The sequence below is a fragment of the Petaurus breviceps genome, unplaced genomic scaffold (genome assembly GCF_028583685.1).
Source record: "Petaurus breviceps papuanus isolate PSGF00001 unplaced genomic scaffold, PetGlider_PUasm1.0 90919, whole genome shotgun sequence".
NCBI lineage: Eukaryota > Metazoa > Chordata > Mammalia > Diprotodontia > Petauridae > Petaurus > Petaurus breviceps.
This window is the reverse complement of record NW_027187378.1, coordinates 24,671,910-24,690,414: the sequence shown is the minus strand read 5'-3', so window position 1 is coordinate 24,690,414 and position 18,505 is coordinate 24,671,910. Positions and strand designations below refer to the sequence as shown.

At 42.7% G+C, this 18,505-nt stretch overlaps 1 protein-coding gene across 1 annotated transcript in view; it reads left to right on the top strand.

The window, feature by feature from the left end:
• Nucleotides 1-539: 539 nt before the first annotated feature.
• Nucleotides 540-18,505, top strand: part of GPAT2 (glycerol-3-phosphate acyltransferase 2, mitochondrial) — a 56,081-nt gene continuing 38,115 nt past the window's right edge. Inside the window, exons 1-2 of the mRNA XM_069075377.1 lie at nt 540-614; nt 11,934-12,017. Of these exons, the coding sequence (XP_068931478.1) occupies nt 11,969-12,017 (49 nt within the window). The 5' untranslated portion in view covers nt 540-614; nt 11,934-11,968. The remainder of the gene's footprint in view (nt 615-11,933; nt 12,018-18,505) is intronic.

Genomic DNA, 18,505 nt, shown 5'->3' with positions numbered 1-18,505 from the left:
ATCTTCCATATACTTTTTATTTATATGTTTGGATTATCTATCTATCTACCTGTCTGTATATCTAGCTAGTCTGTATATCTGTATATAGATAGATAGATAGATAGATAGATATAGATAGATATCTCTCTTTATCTGTCTGTCTATTTGTCTGTCTATGTATAGTCTCCGTTATTAGAATGTAAATTCTTTGAGGGCAAGGGTTATTTTTTGTTTTTTTTCACTGTATCCCTAGTGCTTAGCACAATTCCCAGCACATAGCAAGGAATAAATAAATGCTTATAGATTGATTGATTGATTGTTATTTTACACCTGCAATTATAAGAAAAAAATGACTAACAGGGATATGATTCTCAAGATAAGTAAGGAGAGAATACAAAAGCATCTTCTGCCTTTAATGAATTCAAGTCAACTGGTCCAAATAAACATGCTTGGATTCCGAAAGGACTGGCAAATGCAATTGCTGACCTACTGTCAGTGACATTTGATAGATCATGGCAAATGGGAGAGATAGCACAAGATTGGATTCTAAGGACAGCTGAGTGGGAGACGGCCCAGAGTAGGGAGAGATTCGTGGAAGGCGGATGCATCAGCAGGCTTCCTGATTTTCAAAAAAGGTAAGAAAAGAGAACCTGCAAACTATAGACCTGTGAGTTTGACTTCAATTCCTGGGAAAAATTCCAGCATGGGTCATTAGAGATGGCTGGCAGATAACTAGATGAGGAAGAGGTGATTCCAAACAGCCAGTGTCTCTTCAGGTCATTCCAGACTAACTTCACTTCCTTTTTTTAACAATTACAATCAAAGTAGTAGGTAAGGGAAAAACTGTGGATGTAGTTTTTGCCTAGCTTTTAGCAAAGTTTTTGATGAAGTATCTTATTGTTATTCTTGTGGAGAGAAAGGAAACATAAGGAATGGATGATAGTATAATTAGATGGAGTCAGAGTTAGTTTAGGACAGCCATACCCAAAGAGTAGTTGTTCTGATTCAGGGTCAAGGTGGCGGGAGGTCTTCAGTGGAGTGCCTCAGGGCCCTGTGCTATTTCACAATTTTATCAATGACTTTGATAGATAAAGGTTGTGCTCATCAAATTTGCATATGATACAAGGATAGCTAAGAAACTGGATGACAGTCAAGAACCAAAAGGATCTTGGCAGGCTGGAGCATTAAGGGGAATCTAATTAGATGAAATGCAATAGGAATAAATGTAAAGTCTTGTACTTGGGTACAAAAAATTAATTTCATAAGATGGGGAGGTGTAGCTACATAGTAGTTGTTCCAGAGAAGGTAAAGGAGTTGGGACAGCTAGGTGGTACAGTGCATACAGTCCTAGAGTCAGAAGGAACGGAGTTCAAATCTGGCCTCATGCACGTACTAGCTGTGTGACCCTGGGCAAGTTGTTCAACCCCATTGCCTCTGAAAAGCAGAGGGGTAAGATAAGGGAGTTTTAGTGAACTACCAGCTCAATATGAGTCAACAGTGTGATGTAGTAGCCAAAAAGAGGCCCAGAGTGCCTAGAACCTGGCTTAGATCCATACGGGAAAGGTGATTCACAGCTGATTCACATAAAATGATTGGAATAAATAAGCGCTAACTTCTTTTCTACCTCTATATCTATTATCCTAATTCAAAATAAAGACAAAAGAACCAGAAAAATAGAAACACTCATAGCAACTGTGATTCATAGGATTTAGACTGAGAAAGAATCATATAGTTCACAACTCCTTTATTTTACAGAAGAGGGAAACTGAGGCTCAGGAAAGGGAGGTGACAGAGACAGGGAGCAGACATGAGATGTGAGCTCCACTTGGCTGATTCCATCCCCAGCACCCTTCCTGCTATACCGTACCTTACCTTACTTACATAAAGGGAAAAATGTATCCATAATGCAGAGCTAAATGGACAAGAGAGGATCGGAGGGGACATGGAACTACTATAGACATATTACAAATGGAAATTCATTTTAAAATGCAAGTGGTTTAAACCTAGGTTTAATTGGGTTTATCACTGTTTAAAAGTAAGTGCACAATGAATTAATTTTTTAAAAATTAATTAAACTCCATCTAAAGGCAACCTGACCTTCAGCCTGTTCAACAGACATTTATTCATTAAGCACCTCCAGCGTTCAAGGCACTGTGTTTGGTGCCATACCGGTTTCCAGTTATTTGCCCCCTCCTTCTGCCACTGCCCATCTCAGAGCTGTTCCAGAAGCCACCTCTTTATTTCTGTCTTCCCTCTGCCACTACACAATTGATGTGCCAGGTGCACAGGGTTTGTACACAAAGAACAAGCCCAATAAACAGAATATAAAGAATAAGGATGTAGATAATTAAGAGTATAAAAAACAATTACCCAGGGTCCACTCAGACTTCCCAAGCTTTCTAAGTTTTCTAAGCTAAGTTTCTGGACCTAAAAGCCCATGATTATCCTAGTCTGGAGTCTATAGAGTGATATGACTTCCACATTTCCCTTTATGTTCTCCCCCTACCCCACCCCAAACAGCATCTCCCACATCAGTACGTCCCCATGCCAAGTTGGAAGTCTCTCACCTGGACACTTTTGACAGAGCTTATTGGCCCATTCTACAGTCTCAGGATTGCTCTTGGATGATAAGGAAACCTCCTAATTGCGGGCCTAGCTTTTGATATTCCATCCATAGTCCTGTTGTTCAATCATGTTCAGCTCCTTGTGACCCCATAGGGGGTTTTCTTGGCAAAGATACTGGAAGTGGTTTGCCATTTCCTTATCCAGCTCATTTTAGATGATTTAGATAATTAGATGAAAGGAAATAGAATGTAAAGTCTTTTGCTTGGGTACAAAAAATTAACTTCATAAGAGGGGGAGGTGTGGCTAGATAGTAATTGTTCCAAGGATGAAGAAACTGAATCAAACAGAGTTGAGTGACATGAGCAGGGTCCCCAACTAGTAAATGTCTGAGGCCAGATTTGAACTCAGGAACTCCAGAATTGAACCTCTAACCACTGTGTCACCTAGCTGCCCCCCATAATCTTACTTATTTACTTGACTATCAAGGTATGTCTACTCCTTCAACTGAAAGGGACTTAAACAGAAGAGAACCAGTGAGAGGGAAGTTTTTAAGCAGCAGGGTGGGGTCCTTTCTCTCCTGGGTAGTCTGGATTGATCCAGAACTCTAAAAAAAAAGCCTGCTTCAAGCCCATAGGGAGGGATCTGAAGGGACAAAAAGAATCTGCAGCTAGCCTTTAGGTAGGTTGTTGATTTCTCTGACGGCAAAGACAGATGCAATGAGAGAGGACAGAAAAACAAAGGAGAATGAGAGTTTTGAGCACAAGCAACCAGGCCTCACCAGGGCAGCTGGTGCTTTCATCCATCAAGGAAGAAGAGGCAGCTGCTGCCAGTGTAGAGGATATTTCCATTTGGTGGGAACTTTACCTTGACCAAGAATTGATGAGGGTGGCAAAGTGCCATTTTCCATCCTCCCTCCCTTTCTGGATCCAAAGGTTTTCTGTTATTTAAAGTTCTGTCTACACTTTATATTTTAATTAATCCTAAAGAAAGCTTACCCTAGATTTAAAAACAGGATCAATACTAACTTTTTCTGGTCGTGTGCTTCCTTATTGGTGAAAGGGTTGCAGAGATAAAGGAGTAAGTGACTTATGATATACAGAAGTTAAAAGTTAAGTCCATGAGCATTTATTATGAACTTGCTATGTGCCAGACACGTGCTAAGCACTGGAGACATAAAGGGGAAAAATTTTGTCTTTGCCCTCAAGGAGATCACATTCTATGGTGGGGGGTGGAGGGGAGGAGAGACCGCATGCAAGCAGCTATGTGCATAAAAGATAAATGCCGTGTGAATGGAAGGTAAATGTGAGAGGGGAGGCCCTAGGACTGAGGGGAGCTGGGAAAGGAGGAATTTCAGCTGAGACTCAAAGGATGCCAGAAATGTCAGGAGGGAGAGACAGAATTCCAGGCATGAGGGACAGTCAGTAAAAATGTGGGGATGTCAGGAGATGGAGTGTCTTGTTCAAGGAACATCAAGGAGGCCAGCGTCATTGTATCTCAGACAGTAAAGCGGAAGAAGACTGCAAAGGTAAGAGTGGGGCCGGGTTATGAAGGGCTTGAGACAAACAGTGAATCTTATGTTTGATCCAGGATCACTGGAGTACAGGAGGTGTGGGGGGGAGGGGTTGGTGGTAGTGAGGTGATATTCTCAGGTCTGCTCTTTGGGAGATGAGATCAGAAGGTTGCCTGGGATGGGAAGAGACTTGAGTCAGGGAGACTGATCAGAAGTTATTGCAGTAAATATTAGGTGTGTGGTATATGGTGATGAAGGCGAAACCAGGATGATAGCAATGTCAGAGGAGAGAAGGGTACACTTATGAGAGATGTTGCAAAGATATATGACAGGACTTAGCGACGTATTAGATATTGGGGGGGGGGGGAGGAAAGTGAGAATGACACCAAGGTTGGGAGTCTGACAGAGTAGGAGGATGGTGGTGCCCTTGAAAGTGATAGGACTGCTTGGAAAAGGGCAGGATTTTAGAGAGGGATTGCAGAGAAGATCATGATTTCACTTTTGGATGTATTAAGTTTAAAATGTCTACGGGATAACAAGTTTTAAAAAAAAAGACAAAGGTTTAAACCTAGGTCCAAAGTGTCAGACTTTTGTCCTGGTTGAGGGTTTGATTCAAATGAGAAAGAATCTCACTGTTTTTATTTGTTAATTTGGCATAAACTTCCCAAAGCAAAACAAACTGAACCCAGGTCTTTATCCTCTTGACAAAAAAAGTCAAATAATAAGCAAATGTTAAAAATGGAAAAGAATCTGGGTGAGTAAACATTCCTTCAGAGGCAGGCACCTCAGGAAATTTATCTCCTTACCCATCCACCCCCATCTTCCCTCCTCATCCTCGTGCCCCTCTTTGTTCCTCTGAAGACTTGTCTGCTCCTGGATGAGGGGCCTAACAAAGAAATCAGCTGAGGAAAAGTCATATCACCCCTGGGGCTGACCAAGGGAGGAATTAGGTAAAAGTGACTCCAGCAGGCCTATGCCCAAAAAAAAAGATTAGAGAAGAAAAAGACTCATCTGTACAAAAATGTTTATGGCAAAAAACTGGAAACTGAGGTGGTGCCTATCAATTGAAAATGATTATAATAATAATAATAGCTAACATTTATCTAGCACTTGCTAGATAGCAAGTGTGCTAAGCACTTCATAATTATCTCATATGATCCCCAAAACCCCAAGGGGTAGGTACTATTATCATCCCCATTTTACAAATGAGGAAACTGAGGAAAACAGAGGTTAAGTGACTTGTGCAGGGTCACATTATTAGTAAATATCTGAGGTCAAATTTGAACTCTGGTCTTCCTGACTCTAGGCCCAGCACTCAACACTTTGCCTCCTCGTTGCCCCATAATAATTCCATAATATTTCATAATAATACAATGATGGAACAAATTATGATACATGAATACTGTTGTTCTATTGTCCTGTTATGAAAATATTCTGAGAAACCTAGAAAGATTTGTATGAACTCACATAGAGCAGAACCAGAAGGACAATTTGTAAAGCAACGACATCATAAAGATAAGTAGCTTGGACAGTCTTAAGAACTCTGATCAGCACAATGAGCAGCCATTATTTCAGAGAACCAATGATGAAGCAGGCTATTAGTCTCTTGGGAGAAAAGGGATTCACTCAGGATGCAGAATGAGACATTTTCTTATGTGTGATCAGTATGAGAATTTGTTTTGCTATAGTCATACACATTTGTTACAAGGGCTTTATTTTTCTTTTTTTTTTAGTAGGGGGTTGAGGATGATAGGAGGGAGAGAAAATAGATTTTTTTAATTGAAAAAAAATTTAGAGAAGAATAGAGACTGGCACCATCCACAAGTCAGAGGTGGGGGGGCCAGTTAAGGAAGGACTAATTGGCTTGCCTGTGATGCTAACCACCTCCATCCCCCAACCAGTATATGGTTTCCTTTCCCTTGAGAGACTGACAAACAGCATCCATTTCTCTCCAGTTGTATACTAACCATGAGAAAAGGTTATAAGTTGGTTCTTGGTAGCATCTGAAATGGATTCCAGTTCCAGGCCATATGAACTCCAAATGATCAGTGTGGCAAGTTCACCCTGTAAGGCAACTGATCACTTGCTCACCTAACAGAATAACCAATGGACCCCAATGAACAGGGTAAAGGGGCAGAATGCTCATTTTCTCAATTTTGTTCCCCTTTCCATGGAATCCCAAAGGCGATGCAAGGACAGGGGTTGGGCAGAAGTCTGGGAGTGCGTAAAGAAGTTTTGCAAGCTAGTTAATTTTCCAGAGACCACATTTGCATGGAAGGCTGCTGAGAGATGATTATAATCCCTCCATTTATGACCTAAGCAGGGTAGGAACAGGGAAGTTTGCCCACCACCTCACCCTTCTAATTCTTTGGCCCATCCCAGCCTCCCTGAGGAGTATGGCTGAATCAGCTCTCTGTTTAAGAGAGCTGCAAAGAAAAAGAAAGGTCAGTATTCTTCCTCAGTAAGATGAGGGGGACTAAATGATTTTTAACCTCTCCTTCCAGCTCTAAATTCTATGATTCTAAGGATTTACATTTTGAAATTCACTGATACTTTTTAAAAAATTTTTCTTGCTTTGGATGGGAGCTCCCTGAGCTGTAAGGGTGATTCAGAGGCCCACCCTCATGTGACTCTTCTTTTCTTACAGACTCAAGAACATCTGACTGCTTCTGTGAGGGAATAATGCTTATGGGTGAGGGGTGGTGGAAAGGGGCCAGGGAGAATGATGTTCAAGGACAAGTAGGCTATGAGGGAGAAAAAGTTAATCTGTCTAAAAACACTAAAATCAGTACCTCATTAGTGCAGGCAGACTGCTTCATTCTCCATGGGAAACTGGGATGCTTGGCTTCCCATTCCCAGAAGCTCCCAGAGATGTGGCTGCTGCATGCTGGGGGCCACAGCCTCTGGGATGCTCTCTGGGGGAGAGCCATGGCAACAGTAGAGGTGATGTCCCAGTTTTAGGCAGTGGTTTTAGTTTAAATCCCAGTCCCTCCAGGCAAAATTTTGCAATTAGTCCCCTTGTCCAGCCTACAGCTCCACCAAAATACTCTATGCTATGGACCCACGAACACTCACACTAATGGTAATCTCTCTGCCAGCTCTGGGTCTACTTATGCTCTCCCATCGTCCCCTGGGATGTTTGGAGGCTTCTGGGAGCTCAGAACTGTGCCATTCAGATATTGTATCATTAGGGTTATTTGCTCATTGCTCCCCAGTTACTGATGGTGCAGTATGGCTGTGGGAGGGAGGAGGAATGGGGGCAGAAGGGAGGTGAAGAGATGTATTTAGTCTCAGGGTTGTAAGCACCAGACTCAGCTTTAGCCCTTTCCATCCTCCCCATAGTTCAAGGGTCACTCAGCAACTGCCTGGGCCCCACCCCCAACCACAGCCTTGCTCTCACTCTTATACCCAAGAGCTCCACTGGGGATCCACACCTGGAAACAGCTCATTCACTATTTTCTCTCTTTGTGCTTTATGCCTTGTTCTCCCCCCTTCCATCATCTGGAATTCCCAATGCTCTGCTCTATGGAGCATTTGAACTCTGCTCCTGATGCTCCTTTTGCATGGTCAAAGGATCACAGCCATAGGGATGCACTCTGCCTGTGTAGCCAAAGAATCTGCAAATGTAACTCCCTTACACTGAGGTCAAAGGCAGCAGAGGGAGAGAGAGAAGGGGAGGGTGGGGGAGGAAGTGAATGGGATAGCAGAGGGAGGGGAAGCCCCAGGAAGGACATCATTTTCTTTCAGCCCCTTCTTTCTGAACCTACATCAATAGACAGGGCCTCATCCTAAAATGCTGAGATTCTGTGCTTGGGTGTTCTAACTAAATCACTGAGGTCACAGAGAACCTTGATTTCTCCTAGAGGAATTTTTTCTTCTTCCCTTTGTGAACCTTCCAATCTTTCCTCTAGTGGGGTGAACGTGGGAGAGGTGCTTAAAGGATCCCTGCTCCTTCCCCACCTAATTGCCTCCCATCTTCCCCTCCAATCTTCCCCTAAATGCCTAGGCTCAGAGTTAAACACCTTTATCTATATATCCCTTGTCAAAATAATGGGTAAAATTGACCCTCAGAAGCATAGTTGACTGCCCAAGTAGTCCCTGGAGCCTCAAAGGTCCACAGAGAGAATGAAGCATAAAATCTCAGAGTTGAAAAGGACCTTTGAGGTCTAGCTCAGCCTTTGTTGTTCAGTTGTTTCAGTCGTGTCAGACTCTTCATGTCCCCATTTGAGGTTTTCTTGGCAAAGATTTTGCAGTGGTTTGTCATTTCCTTCTCCAGCTCACTTTGCAAATGAGGAAACTGAGGCAAATGGGGTTAAATGACTTTTCCAGGGTCTCACAGTAAGTGCCTGAGGTCAGATTTGAACTCAGGTCTTCCTGACTCCAGGACTGGCATTCTATCTACTGTACCACCCACCTGTCCAACCTAAATATACATTCTCCAAATATATGACTCGCCTCCATTGCATGTGAGCATCTGTAAGTCCTGTAACTTCTCTGGTCCTCAGTTGCAAAATGGGGGATTGCATGCTTTGATCTCTAAGACCCTTCCTGCTCTGAAGTTCTATGGGTCTGTACTTGAGAATTCTAACTTCTACTTGAGTATCTCCCTACCTAAACAAGGCAGCTCATTCCATTTTCCAACATTTCTAATTGTCAGCATGTAATTGCTTTATAATAGACGGAAATCTGCCTCTAACTCCACTGCTTCGAGCCCCGCCCTCTGGACCTATGGGGCACCAGGGCTCTCCACCCCTCCCTGGACCCCCAAGTCTCCTCTCAAGCAAACATTCCCAGTTCCTTCAGCTGATCCCTGTGTGGCATGGTTTCAGGTCCCCTCACCCTCTCAGTCATCCTCCTCAGCACAGACTGCAGTTGTCAGACTTCAAGGGGTTTGAAGTGCTGCTTGTTCCGAGAACTAAACAGGAGCCTCCAGCTGGGATCTGACCGGGGCAGGGGACAGCAGCTTTATCACTTCCCTCATTCTAGACACAATGTTCCTAGTAGGCTAAAATCCCAAGTGCCTATTGGTTACTATGTCACCCTGTTGACTCATATAAAGTTGGCAACCCATTCAAACCTCTGGGGTTTTATTCCCCCTCAAATGAACTGCTCTCTGAAAAAGTCTCAAGAGTCTGATCTGAAAGTCATCAATGTCAAGGGTGAGGGGGTGCAGGGTACCCACCTACCTAATGGCAGATTATGTTGATTCAACAAAGGACAGTAACAGAGTATTCTCATGACTTGGAGGTTCCATGAAATACTGTGGTTACCCATAATACCTACTTTAGCTCAACTCTCAGGAGGAATTACCTAGCCACTTACCAGTGATCAGCTTGCTTGGGATTTATGACCCATATTTTCAAGTCAAACAAGATCTGAAGAAAAGAACACATACTTTGAAAAAGGCTTTGTGTTAGGAGTTCTCTTTATTGGACCACTTATCCTAATTTAGGGATCAGAAAATACTGTCACTGGACTCATAGGGCTCTAGTCTGGCTGGAAAAAAGTATCAAAGGCCCTGCAGAGGAGATGAGACTGTCAGAGCCAGGACATGTTTGGGTTCAAGTGTTTAAGAAGTCCCTCATCCTTCCTCAACAGCCTCTTTCCCCAAGAGGGAACCAGAGGGCAATTAGTTGGTTCTGTAGCTAACAAGGACAAAGTGGATTCTTTTACTTGGGAGACTCAGCTTTTTAACTTTGGGTCTATTTAGAACCCAGTGCCCAATCTAAGTGCCCAATCCAAGGTCCCAGTCCTCAGCTTACAAGGCAATTCTGTCCTCATAAATAAAGGCTCCAGAAGGGTAGATTCCTACCTTTTCTCTCATCTGCTGCCATCATTCTAAACCTGAGCATTTCCTGCCCTCCCCCCTGCCCCAACTTTCGGAAGCTAATGGGAGCCTGGGAGGCAGGAAGATTTGAGTTCAAATCCTTTCTCACATACTGTTGTGTTGCCCTGGACAAGTCCCTTTATGTCTCTATGTCTCAGTTTCCACATCTGTAAAATGGGGTGAATAGAACCTACCATACAGTGTTGTTCTTAAGAACATAAGTAAAGCATTTTGCAAACCTTAAATTGCTGTATAAATGCAAGCTGTTGTTGTTGCTGTTCTTGTTGTTTGCATTAACTAGTGGCAGTGGCAAATCCATCTTCCCTCAATTCTGCTGAGGCCAGGGTCTCAATGTGAGGCTAGCTCTAAAGCCTGACCTACCTCAATTCTGCTGAGGCCAGGGTCTCAATGTGAGGCTAGCTCTAAAGCCTGACCTACCTGGAATGCTTCCTGACCCCAAGGAATGTGTAAGCTTTTGGAGGCAGTGACTATTTTGTGTCTTTTCATGAAGCATCCCCAATGCCTAGAATGGTGCCTAACAGATACTTAATAAACATTTGTTAAATTTCCTTCCTAGGTGTAGGTAAACTTGATTCTTCCCTTTGGGGAAACTCTTCTCCATCTCTAGCTGGTGCCTCAATCTAACCTAGGTTCAGTCTATGTAGCCCTAAATGGCTCCACCATTTTAAAATCCTTGTGCCAACTTTGAACATATTCTCACTCTCAGGACCAATCAGCATCAAGACTGGTGCTGCTTAGGAACCTTTCATTAAGTCATAGAGCATAACCTTAGAGCCAAATGGGACCTTATCAACTAATCCAACCTCATAATCTTATAAATGAGGAAATGAAGGCCTAGAAAGGTCAAATGATTTGACCATGGTATCACAAATATCAAATGGCAGAGGTGATCAGATTCAGAAATTTTTCCACTGCATCTCCCTGATAGACTAGTGTTATCCCCACCCTAGGGACATGACTGGGATAAGTGAATGTTTGTCTCTCACCCATCCCCCAAGCTATACCTCCTACCCAGAGTGATGACTATGACATCTGCTAACTGTCTGCCCTTCCTTTATTCAGATGGTTGCTCAGAAGGATGCCCCCCAGACTGCAGATCCTTGCCCAAGTGGTAGCTCTAGAATTGCACTGTCTCCTGGGCCAGAGCGTTTCTGGCCTGCAATAGCTCTGTGTCCATTCAAAGAGCTGGAAAGACTGACACCTGGTGGGTCCAGGGAACACATCACATTTTTTCCATCTCATCAACCAGCTCCATCCACTTCAATCAAACCTCAAGATGATGAGCGATTTTTCAGTTTGATGCTAGCCCCAGGAGAATGGTCCTTTCTTAAAATCTCAGGCTACAGCTCTACAGAATTCCAAGATTTTACACAAAGAGTAATAATGCAGACAATTTCCACCCACAATAAGAGAAATGTCCTTTTATTACACCCCCTCCCTTCCAAAGAGTTTGACAAGTGAAAGTGTGTACTCTTAACAAGGCCTTACCAAAAAATAATCCTTTGTCTGACTGAGTGTCCCTATTTTTGGTTCAGAAAATAAAAACCAAATCTAATCTAGGGCCAGTCTATGTGGTCATAGAGCCCAGGTGGCTGTATGGGGAATGTGCCAACAGCTGTGGAGACTTGAATTGGGGAGATTTTAGAAAGATTCCCTTAGGGACAGCCCAAACAATGTGAAGTGGAGCTGGGCAGCTGTCCCTGGATGGGAGAAACCTGCCTTGCTCCTGAGCTGGGGTAAAGACTGCTCAGCCAGCCTGATGGGATCAGGGCCAGCTCTCAGCAGAGCTGCAAATGCAGAGTTGGGCTCCTTTGCCCTTGGCCACATTGTGGAAGAAGCACTGAATTTTGAGTCAGAAGATTTGGGTTCAAGTTCTGCCTACAACTTACTCACTGTGTTGTCGCTGTTGTTTATCCTTCGTTCTCAAAGAGGACCGATGATATTAGCGAGGTGATGCCACGACATACAAGTGAATTGGATTTAAATGAGGGAGGGCTGTGCAAAATTACCAGTCTTACTTTCTCCTTCCAGAGTCACCTAGGTCCAGTGGCCAGATATAGATCAGGATGACTGGAGATGGTCCTGGATGCAGTGGGAGACCTTGGTCTTTTCAAGGTAAGGTCTTTTATGCTTCAGTTTATAAAATGGGGGGTGATAATATCTGTAAGACCTTCCTCACAATGGCCTTGTGAAGACCAAATGAAATCATGGTTGTGAAGCATTTTGTACTTTGCCTTGTCAACTCTATTGCCTAAACGTACGTCAGATTGCATCCCCTCCTGTCCACTACTCTGCCACCCACTACAAGTTCTCATCATCCTGCAACAGGAATATTACAATAGTTTCTTAACTGGTCCCCCTGCCCCTACTCACTTTCCCTCTTGAATATAATATCCTCTAAAGAGCTACCAAACTGACATTCTTAAAATAGAATCTGACCATGTCACTCCCCTGCCCAAGAAGCTTCCTAGGTTCCCTATTACCTCTAGGATAAAACACAACTGTTTGATTGGTATTTAAAGAACTTCAAATCTGGCTCCAGCCTGTTTTTCCAAACTCATTCCACATTATTCTCCCTCCAACACTCTGTGTTCTAGCCCAGTTAGCCAACTGCTGTCCTCTTTATACATAATTTCATCTTCCATCGATGGGGTCCCTCATACCTGGACTGCTCTCCTTCTTCACCTCCGCCTCTGCGTATCACTAGCTCCATTCAAGGATGATCTCAAATGCCTTCTCCTACACAAGTCATTTCCTGGCTCTCTCACCCTGATGGTTACCACAGCCCCTTCCAAAATGACTTTGTACTTACTTCATATGTATTTGTATTGACTTTCCTATTTGCATGTTATCCTCCCTCTCCCTCTCCACAGGAGACAGGCAAATTTGTTGAGGATAGGGACTTTGCCATTTTGACTTTGTATCCATCCCTGAGGCCTAACACAGCACCTGGCCCCTAGTAGGAGCTTAATATGCACTTGTTTTATTGAATCATAAAGCACTATATAAAGGTGAGGTCTGATATGGGGATGATGCATAATGCAAGGCAGGCCTAGTCTGTGAAGAAGAAAGAAAAAAGGGCTCTAATCTTTCATATTTCAGCTTCTGAAGCCATCTCTTTCTTCTCAGTTCCCCCTCCCTACCCTAATTTCTGCCTGAGCTGCTGCTTGGCAGAAATCCTTTGGGTTTCTTTTTTTCTTTTCTTTCCCTTTTTTTTTTTTTGGTGTTTTTCTTTTGAATCTTTGGGGAAAAGGAATTGGGTAGAAGCCAGAGCCCTTTAAGGCCTAAGGAATGCTTAAGCAGGATTGATGACTTAGGTTGTTTTAGTCAGTTTTATTAGCAGGGGCTTCAGTCTACTTCCCCTCAAATTTGACCTGCATGGTTGACATCTTGCCTTTTGCTATTCCCCGAACCCTCGGGAGCTCAAGAAAGTACATCTCAATAGGTCTCTTTGTAGCTATCAACCTCATCTCTGTGACCAGGCATTTTTGTCCACTCTTTTACCCCTGAGCCCTACTCCAATCCCATGATAAAGAATATTCAATCTATTTTCCAAAGGAAAATGGTTTTTTTTTTGCATATTGATTTTTGTGTTATATTCATATGAGCTGGAAATGCACGGACTCAGTTCTGGTTAATTCCCCCCAGACCCATGTCTTTCTTTGCACTTTCTGTCTAAAGCTGGGCCAGGACAGCTAGAATGCAGCTACAGTCACTCACACCTAAAATAGCAACACTACTTTCTTTTCTCTCTTTGGGATAGGAAGTGTATCTGTTTTAGCCTCCTAGTTTCAAGACCTGATATTTGTCATTCTATCCATCAGTCACGTAATAGGTGCCTGCTGTGGACACCCCACTTGTTATCATGAAAAATTTGTAGTGGCAGAAGACACAGTCCTTGCCCTCCTGAGGCTTATAGTCTAACTGGGGAAATAAGACATGGAGAACTAAATAACAAACAGTACAGGAAGGATGAGGTAAGAGGCAAAGGAATGAAATGGACAGTTTCTTCAAGGAGCTCAGAGGAAGGACAAGGTCATTGGACTAGGGAGGCTGCTTACAGAGGTGAGGTTTGAACTGGGTTTTGATGGATCATTTGCATTGGGGGTTGGTTACACAGGATGATGGCTCTACCATTCTATGGTTCCATGAGTCTATGATGAGTAGGAGTTCAATGTTGAAAAGATGGAAAGTTTCCAAAAATTGTGAAAGACCTGAATTCACGCCATATGAGGAATAGCGATATGAGAATAAGCAATAGCCTTGAAAAGAAGAAATTTGGGGGAACATAATAGCTATCTTAAATTTTAAAGAACTATCACATAGAAGAAAGATTGGCATTCAGCTAGGTGTCACAATGGATAGAGTGCTGGATTTGGAGTCCAGGAACACCTAAATTTCTTCAGACATTTAGTAGCTGTGTACCTGGGGGGCAAGCCACTTAAATTTCTGTCTGCCTCTATTTCTACAACTGTAAAGTTGAGATCATACCTCACAGGGTTGTTGCATGGATCAAATGTAATAATGTATATTAAGTGTTTTGCAAACTTTAAAGCACTATGTAAATGCTAGATATTATTATTATTAGATTTGTTCTACTTGGTCCTAAAGGGCAGAACTGGGAGCAGGAAGTAGAAGTGGCAGAGGTAGTCTTAAGCATGATGTAAGGAAAAATTTCCTAACAATGAGAACTAACAAAATGAATGGGCTGCCTAAAGAGGCAGTGGGTTCCGCTTCTTTGGATGTCTTTAAGCAAAGACAAGAGTTACATTGTGAAGGGGGTTCTCTGTCAACTGTAGGCTAGACTACATGGCCAATGAGGTCTTTTTCCACTCTGGAGTTCTGATGTGACATTCCAGGCAAGGTAATCAGGAAGAACAAAAGCATGAAGATAGAATGAACATGGAGTATTCCAAAGACAATGAGAAAGTGATGAAAATGACATCATTAATATTAGAGCTGTAAAGGACCTTGGATATAAAGTATTACAACTCTTCCATTTCACATTGGAGGAAACCAAGGGACAGTATGTTCTGCCCTTGACAACACAATTAATTAGTGGTATTATCAAGACTAGAACTTAGGTCTTCTAACTTCTAGCTTATTACTCTGGCTTCTGCGTAATGCTAGCAGTTTGGTCAGAGGACAGGGAATGGGTAGGAAGGTGGCCTTCAATATAATGGCCTTAAATGTCAAGCTAGGAGTTTTGTTCAATAGAAAAACACAAAATTATTGATCTATATATTTATTTATTCTACATGCTAAATATTTCTGTCTCTTCATGGGGTTATCTATTTGTTGTGATTGTTCAGGAGTTTCAGTTATGTCCAACTCTCCGTGATTCCATTTGGGGTTTTCTTGGCAAAGATACTGCAGTGGTTAGCCATTTTCTTCTCCAGTTCACTTTACAGATGAGGAAACTGAGACAAACAGTGACTAGCCTAGGGTCACCCAACTAGTAAGTGTCTGAGGCTGGATTTGAATTTAAGGTCTTCCATGACTTCAGGTCTGGAGTTCTCTCTACTGTGCCACCTAGCTAACCTGGGGTTATACATAACCCTATGCCAATTATCCTAAAACCCCAGAACTTGAGCTGACTTAGAACATGGAGTTTTGCTGATAGGTCTTCTGCCCCAAACCTGGCAATTATAGTTTGAAAAACTCTGTATCTACTAGCAGTGGGATCTTGTGCTAGTCATTTAACTTTTCTAGGTCTCAGTTTACTCATCCAGAAAATGAGGGAGTAGAGTAGATGACCACCAAGGTCCCTTCTAGCTCCAAATCCTAGTCTTATAAATCAACATGTATGAATGAGTGTATATGTGTGTGTGTGTGTGTGTGAGAGAGAGAGAGAGAATGACAAGGACATTCCACTCATGCTAATGTGCATGTTAACAGCACTTAAAAATACATTTTAATCCAAGGCTGATGCTAGTTTGTTTGGAGCCAGAGGTCAGCTTTCCAAAATCTGGAAACATTGTTTGTATGAACTTTATGTCCTGCCATGGAAGGTCAACACATCCCCAGTGAAAAATTCTGAAAATGTACACAATCACAGCCTTGAATTTGGGCACAAATCTTCAAACACAAATTGAGAGGGGATAAGGAGCTAAAACCTGACTCATGCTCAAACAGCTCTCATTTATTATTCATTACATAATGAAAACATGTTCATTAAGCCACCCAATTACAGGAAAAACTAAGTACTGATTGCATGACATCACAGCTATGAAGTCATAGATGAGGGAGCTCCCTTTACAAAGGCAGATGAAAGCCTTAGTCTCAGGGAGGTTAAGTCATGTGCTCATGATCATACTCTTCCTGCCTCCAAACTTGGTTCTTGCTAAGTTATGCCATGATGTCTCTGTTACTCAAATTATTCTTTGAGTGCAGTTTCCCCTTAAAAGCCCAGGGCTGTCCTTTAGTAGCAGCCTTATCTCAACCCTTGTGAAATGAGGAAACTTCAGCTTCCTTCAAGTCCCAGCTAAAATCCCACCTTCTTCAGGAAGACTTTCCCATCTTCCTTAATTCTAGTTCCTTCCCTCTGTTGATTATCTCTACTGATTTATCCTGTGTGTTGTTTGTACATAGCCTTCTGCATGTTGTCTCCCCCAGAAGACTATGAGATCCTTAAGGCAAGGGACTGAATTTGCCTGTCTTTCTATCCCCAGCGCTTAGCACAGGGCCTGTCATACAGAAGGTACTTAATAAATGTTTATTAACTGACTGTTGAGGGTCTAAATAGCAATACCTCGTGTTCATTAGTTTTTTTTTACCACTTACAAAGTCATCAAATCCATGACCACATTTTATCTTCACAAGATAGAAAGGGAAAGTTTTGAGGGTGGGGAAGAAAGGAAGAATATGATTTCATTGGTATAAAGAGCCCCCCTCAAGGAAACTTCTGTTACCAGGACCTCTACAATTTACTGTCTCAGAGAGTTGTCTTAAACACGGAGAGATTAAGGGATTTCTCCAAAATCACGTAGCTAGTATGTGTCAGAGACAGGTCCTGAACCATGGCAGTTCTGGGGGCAGCTTAAACCAGCTCCCAAGACCAATTGTAAAGTTTTCATCGTGAGCATTTACATCTCTGAAGTTGGCAATGACTATAGAATCATGGCATGATTTAGTGTTTGTCAGTTGCCTAGGTTTAAGAAAGTGATGTATAAAATGTTCATAAAAGAGACCAAAAACCTAAAAGTGTGTAATACATATATGTGCGCACGTGCACGCGCACGTGTGTGTGTGTGTGTGTGTGTGTGTGTGTGTGTGTGTGTGTATTTCTGGAGAGCTAGTAGTTAAGTATTTACCAGCATATCTTAGCTTTGAACCTAGGTCTTCCTGACTCTGAGGCTTTCTCTATCCATTCTACCAGGCTGCTTCTAAGGGTAGATATATTATCCTCCCTAACTTAGAGATGCAGAAAGTGAAGCCTGGAGAGGGTAAGGGGATTAAATAAGTTGAACCAACACTAAAACACAGCTTAGAGGGGAATTTAAGTTCAATGTCAGGAAGAACTTCCTAACAATTGTCATTGTTCAGTCATTCAGTCTTCTCCCATTCTTCATGACCCTGTGGACCACAGCACACTAATTCTGTCCACAGGGTTTTCTTGGCAAAGAAACTGAGGTGTTTTGCATTTCCTTCTCCAATAGAGGAAGGCAAACAGAGGTTAAGTGACTTGCCTAAGGTCACACAGCTAGTAAATGTCTGAAGCAGCATTTGAACTCAGATCTTTCTGACTTCAGGCCTAGCACTGTATCCAATGAGCCATCTAGCCACCCCTCCTAACAATTAGAATTGTCCGGAAGTTCTGGAGGATCGTGAAAAGAAGCCTTCTAGTGACACCCAGAACTCTGATGACTTTTAAAATGATATATCGTCTTTTATTTTTCTCTAAGTGTTTTTACTTACACAATCATTCAATCCTTGTAACAATCCTATGTATCAAGTGTGATATTATTCCCATTTTAAGGGTAAGGAAACTGAGGAACAAGGAAGTTAGGTGTGCATACACATTGTGTAAGTCACCCATATGACTAGGCTAAGGGGCAGAGCCTGTCATCCTACCTGTTCTGATGAATTTTTCCCACGTTGTGATAGTAATGGCAATTAAAGATTCCCCTGTATTGGCTTGGTTTTCAAACTGATTGTGTTAAAACCCAGAGCTTGTTAATCCCACCTGTGGGATGGACTTGTTGATGTGAAAAGAAAGTCCTGAACTGGGAGGAGCTGGTGACGTAGATTTGGAGAGACAAGTGAGAGGCAGAAGAAACTTTTTTTGGAAGCAGCACCTCGTGGAGAGAGAGAGACTAAGAGAATTGCTGGTGGCCGCTTTGAATTGCCCTGGACTTTTGAGACCTGCCCCCTGAGCTGCCAAGGACTGAGGAGACATGGCTGTTTTGCTGGTACTTTGTCTGTCTGTTTTGATGTTGTTTTGCCAGATTTGTCCACTGGTGAAAGACAGTCCTTTTGTTGAAGAAGTCCTGGAACCTGGCTGTTCACTAAGAAGCCCTGAGACTGTCCTGCAGACAGAGAGTGAATACTGTCCATTGGTGAAGGACAGTGCTGTTGTTGCAGGGGTCTGGAGACTGTCCTGC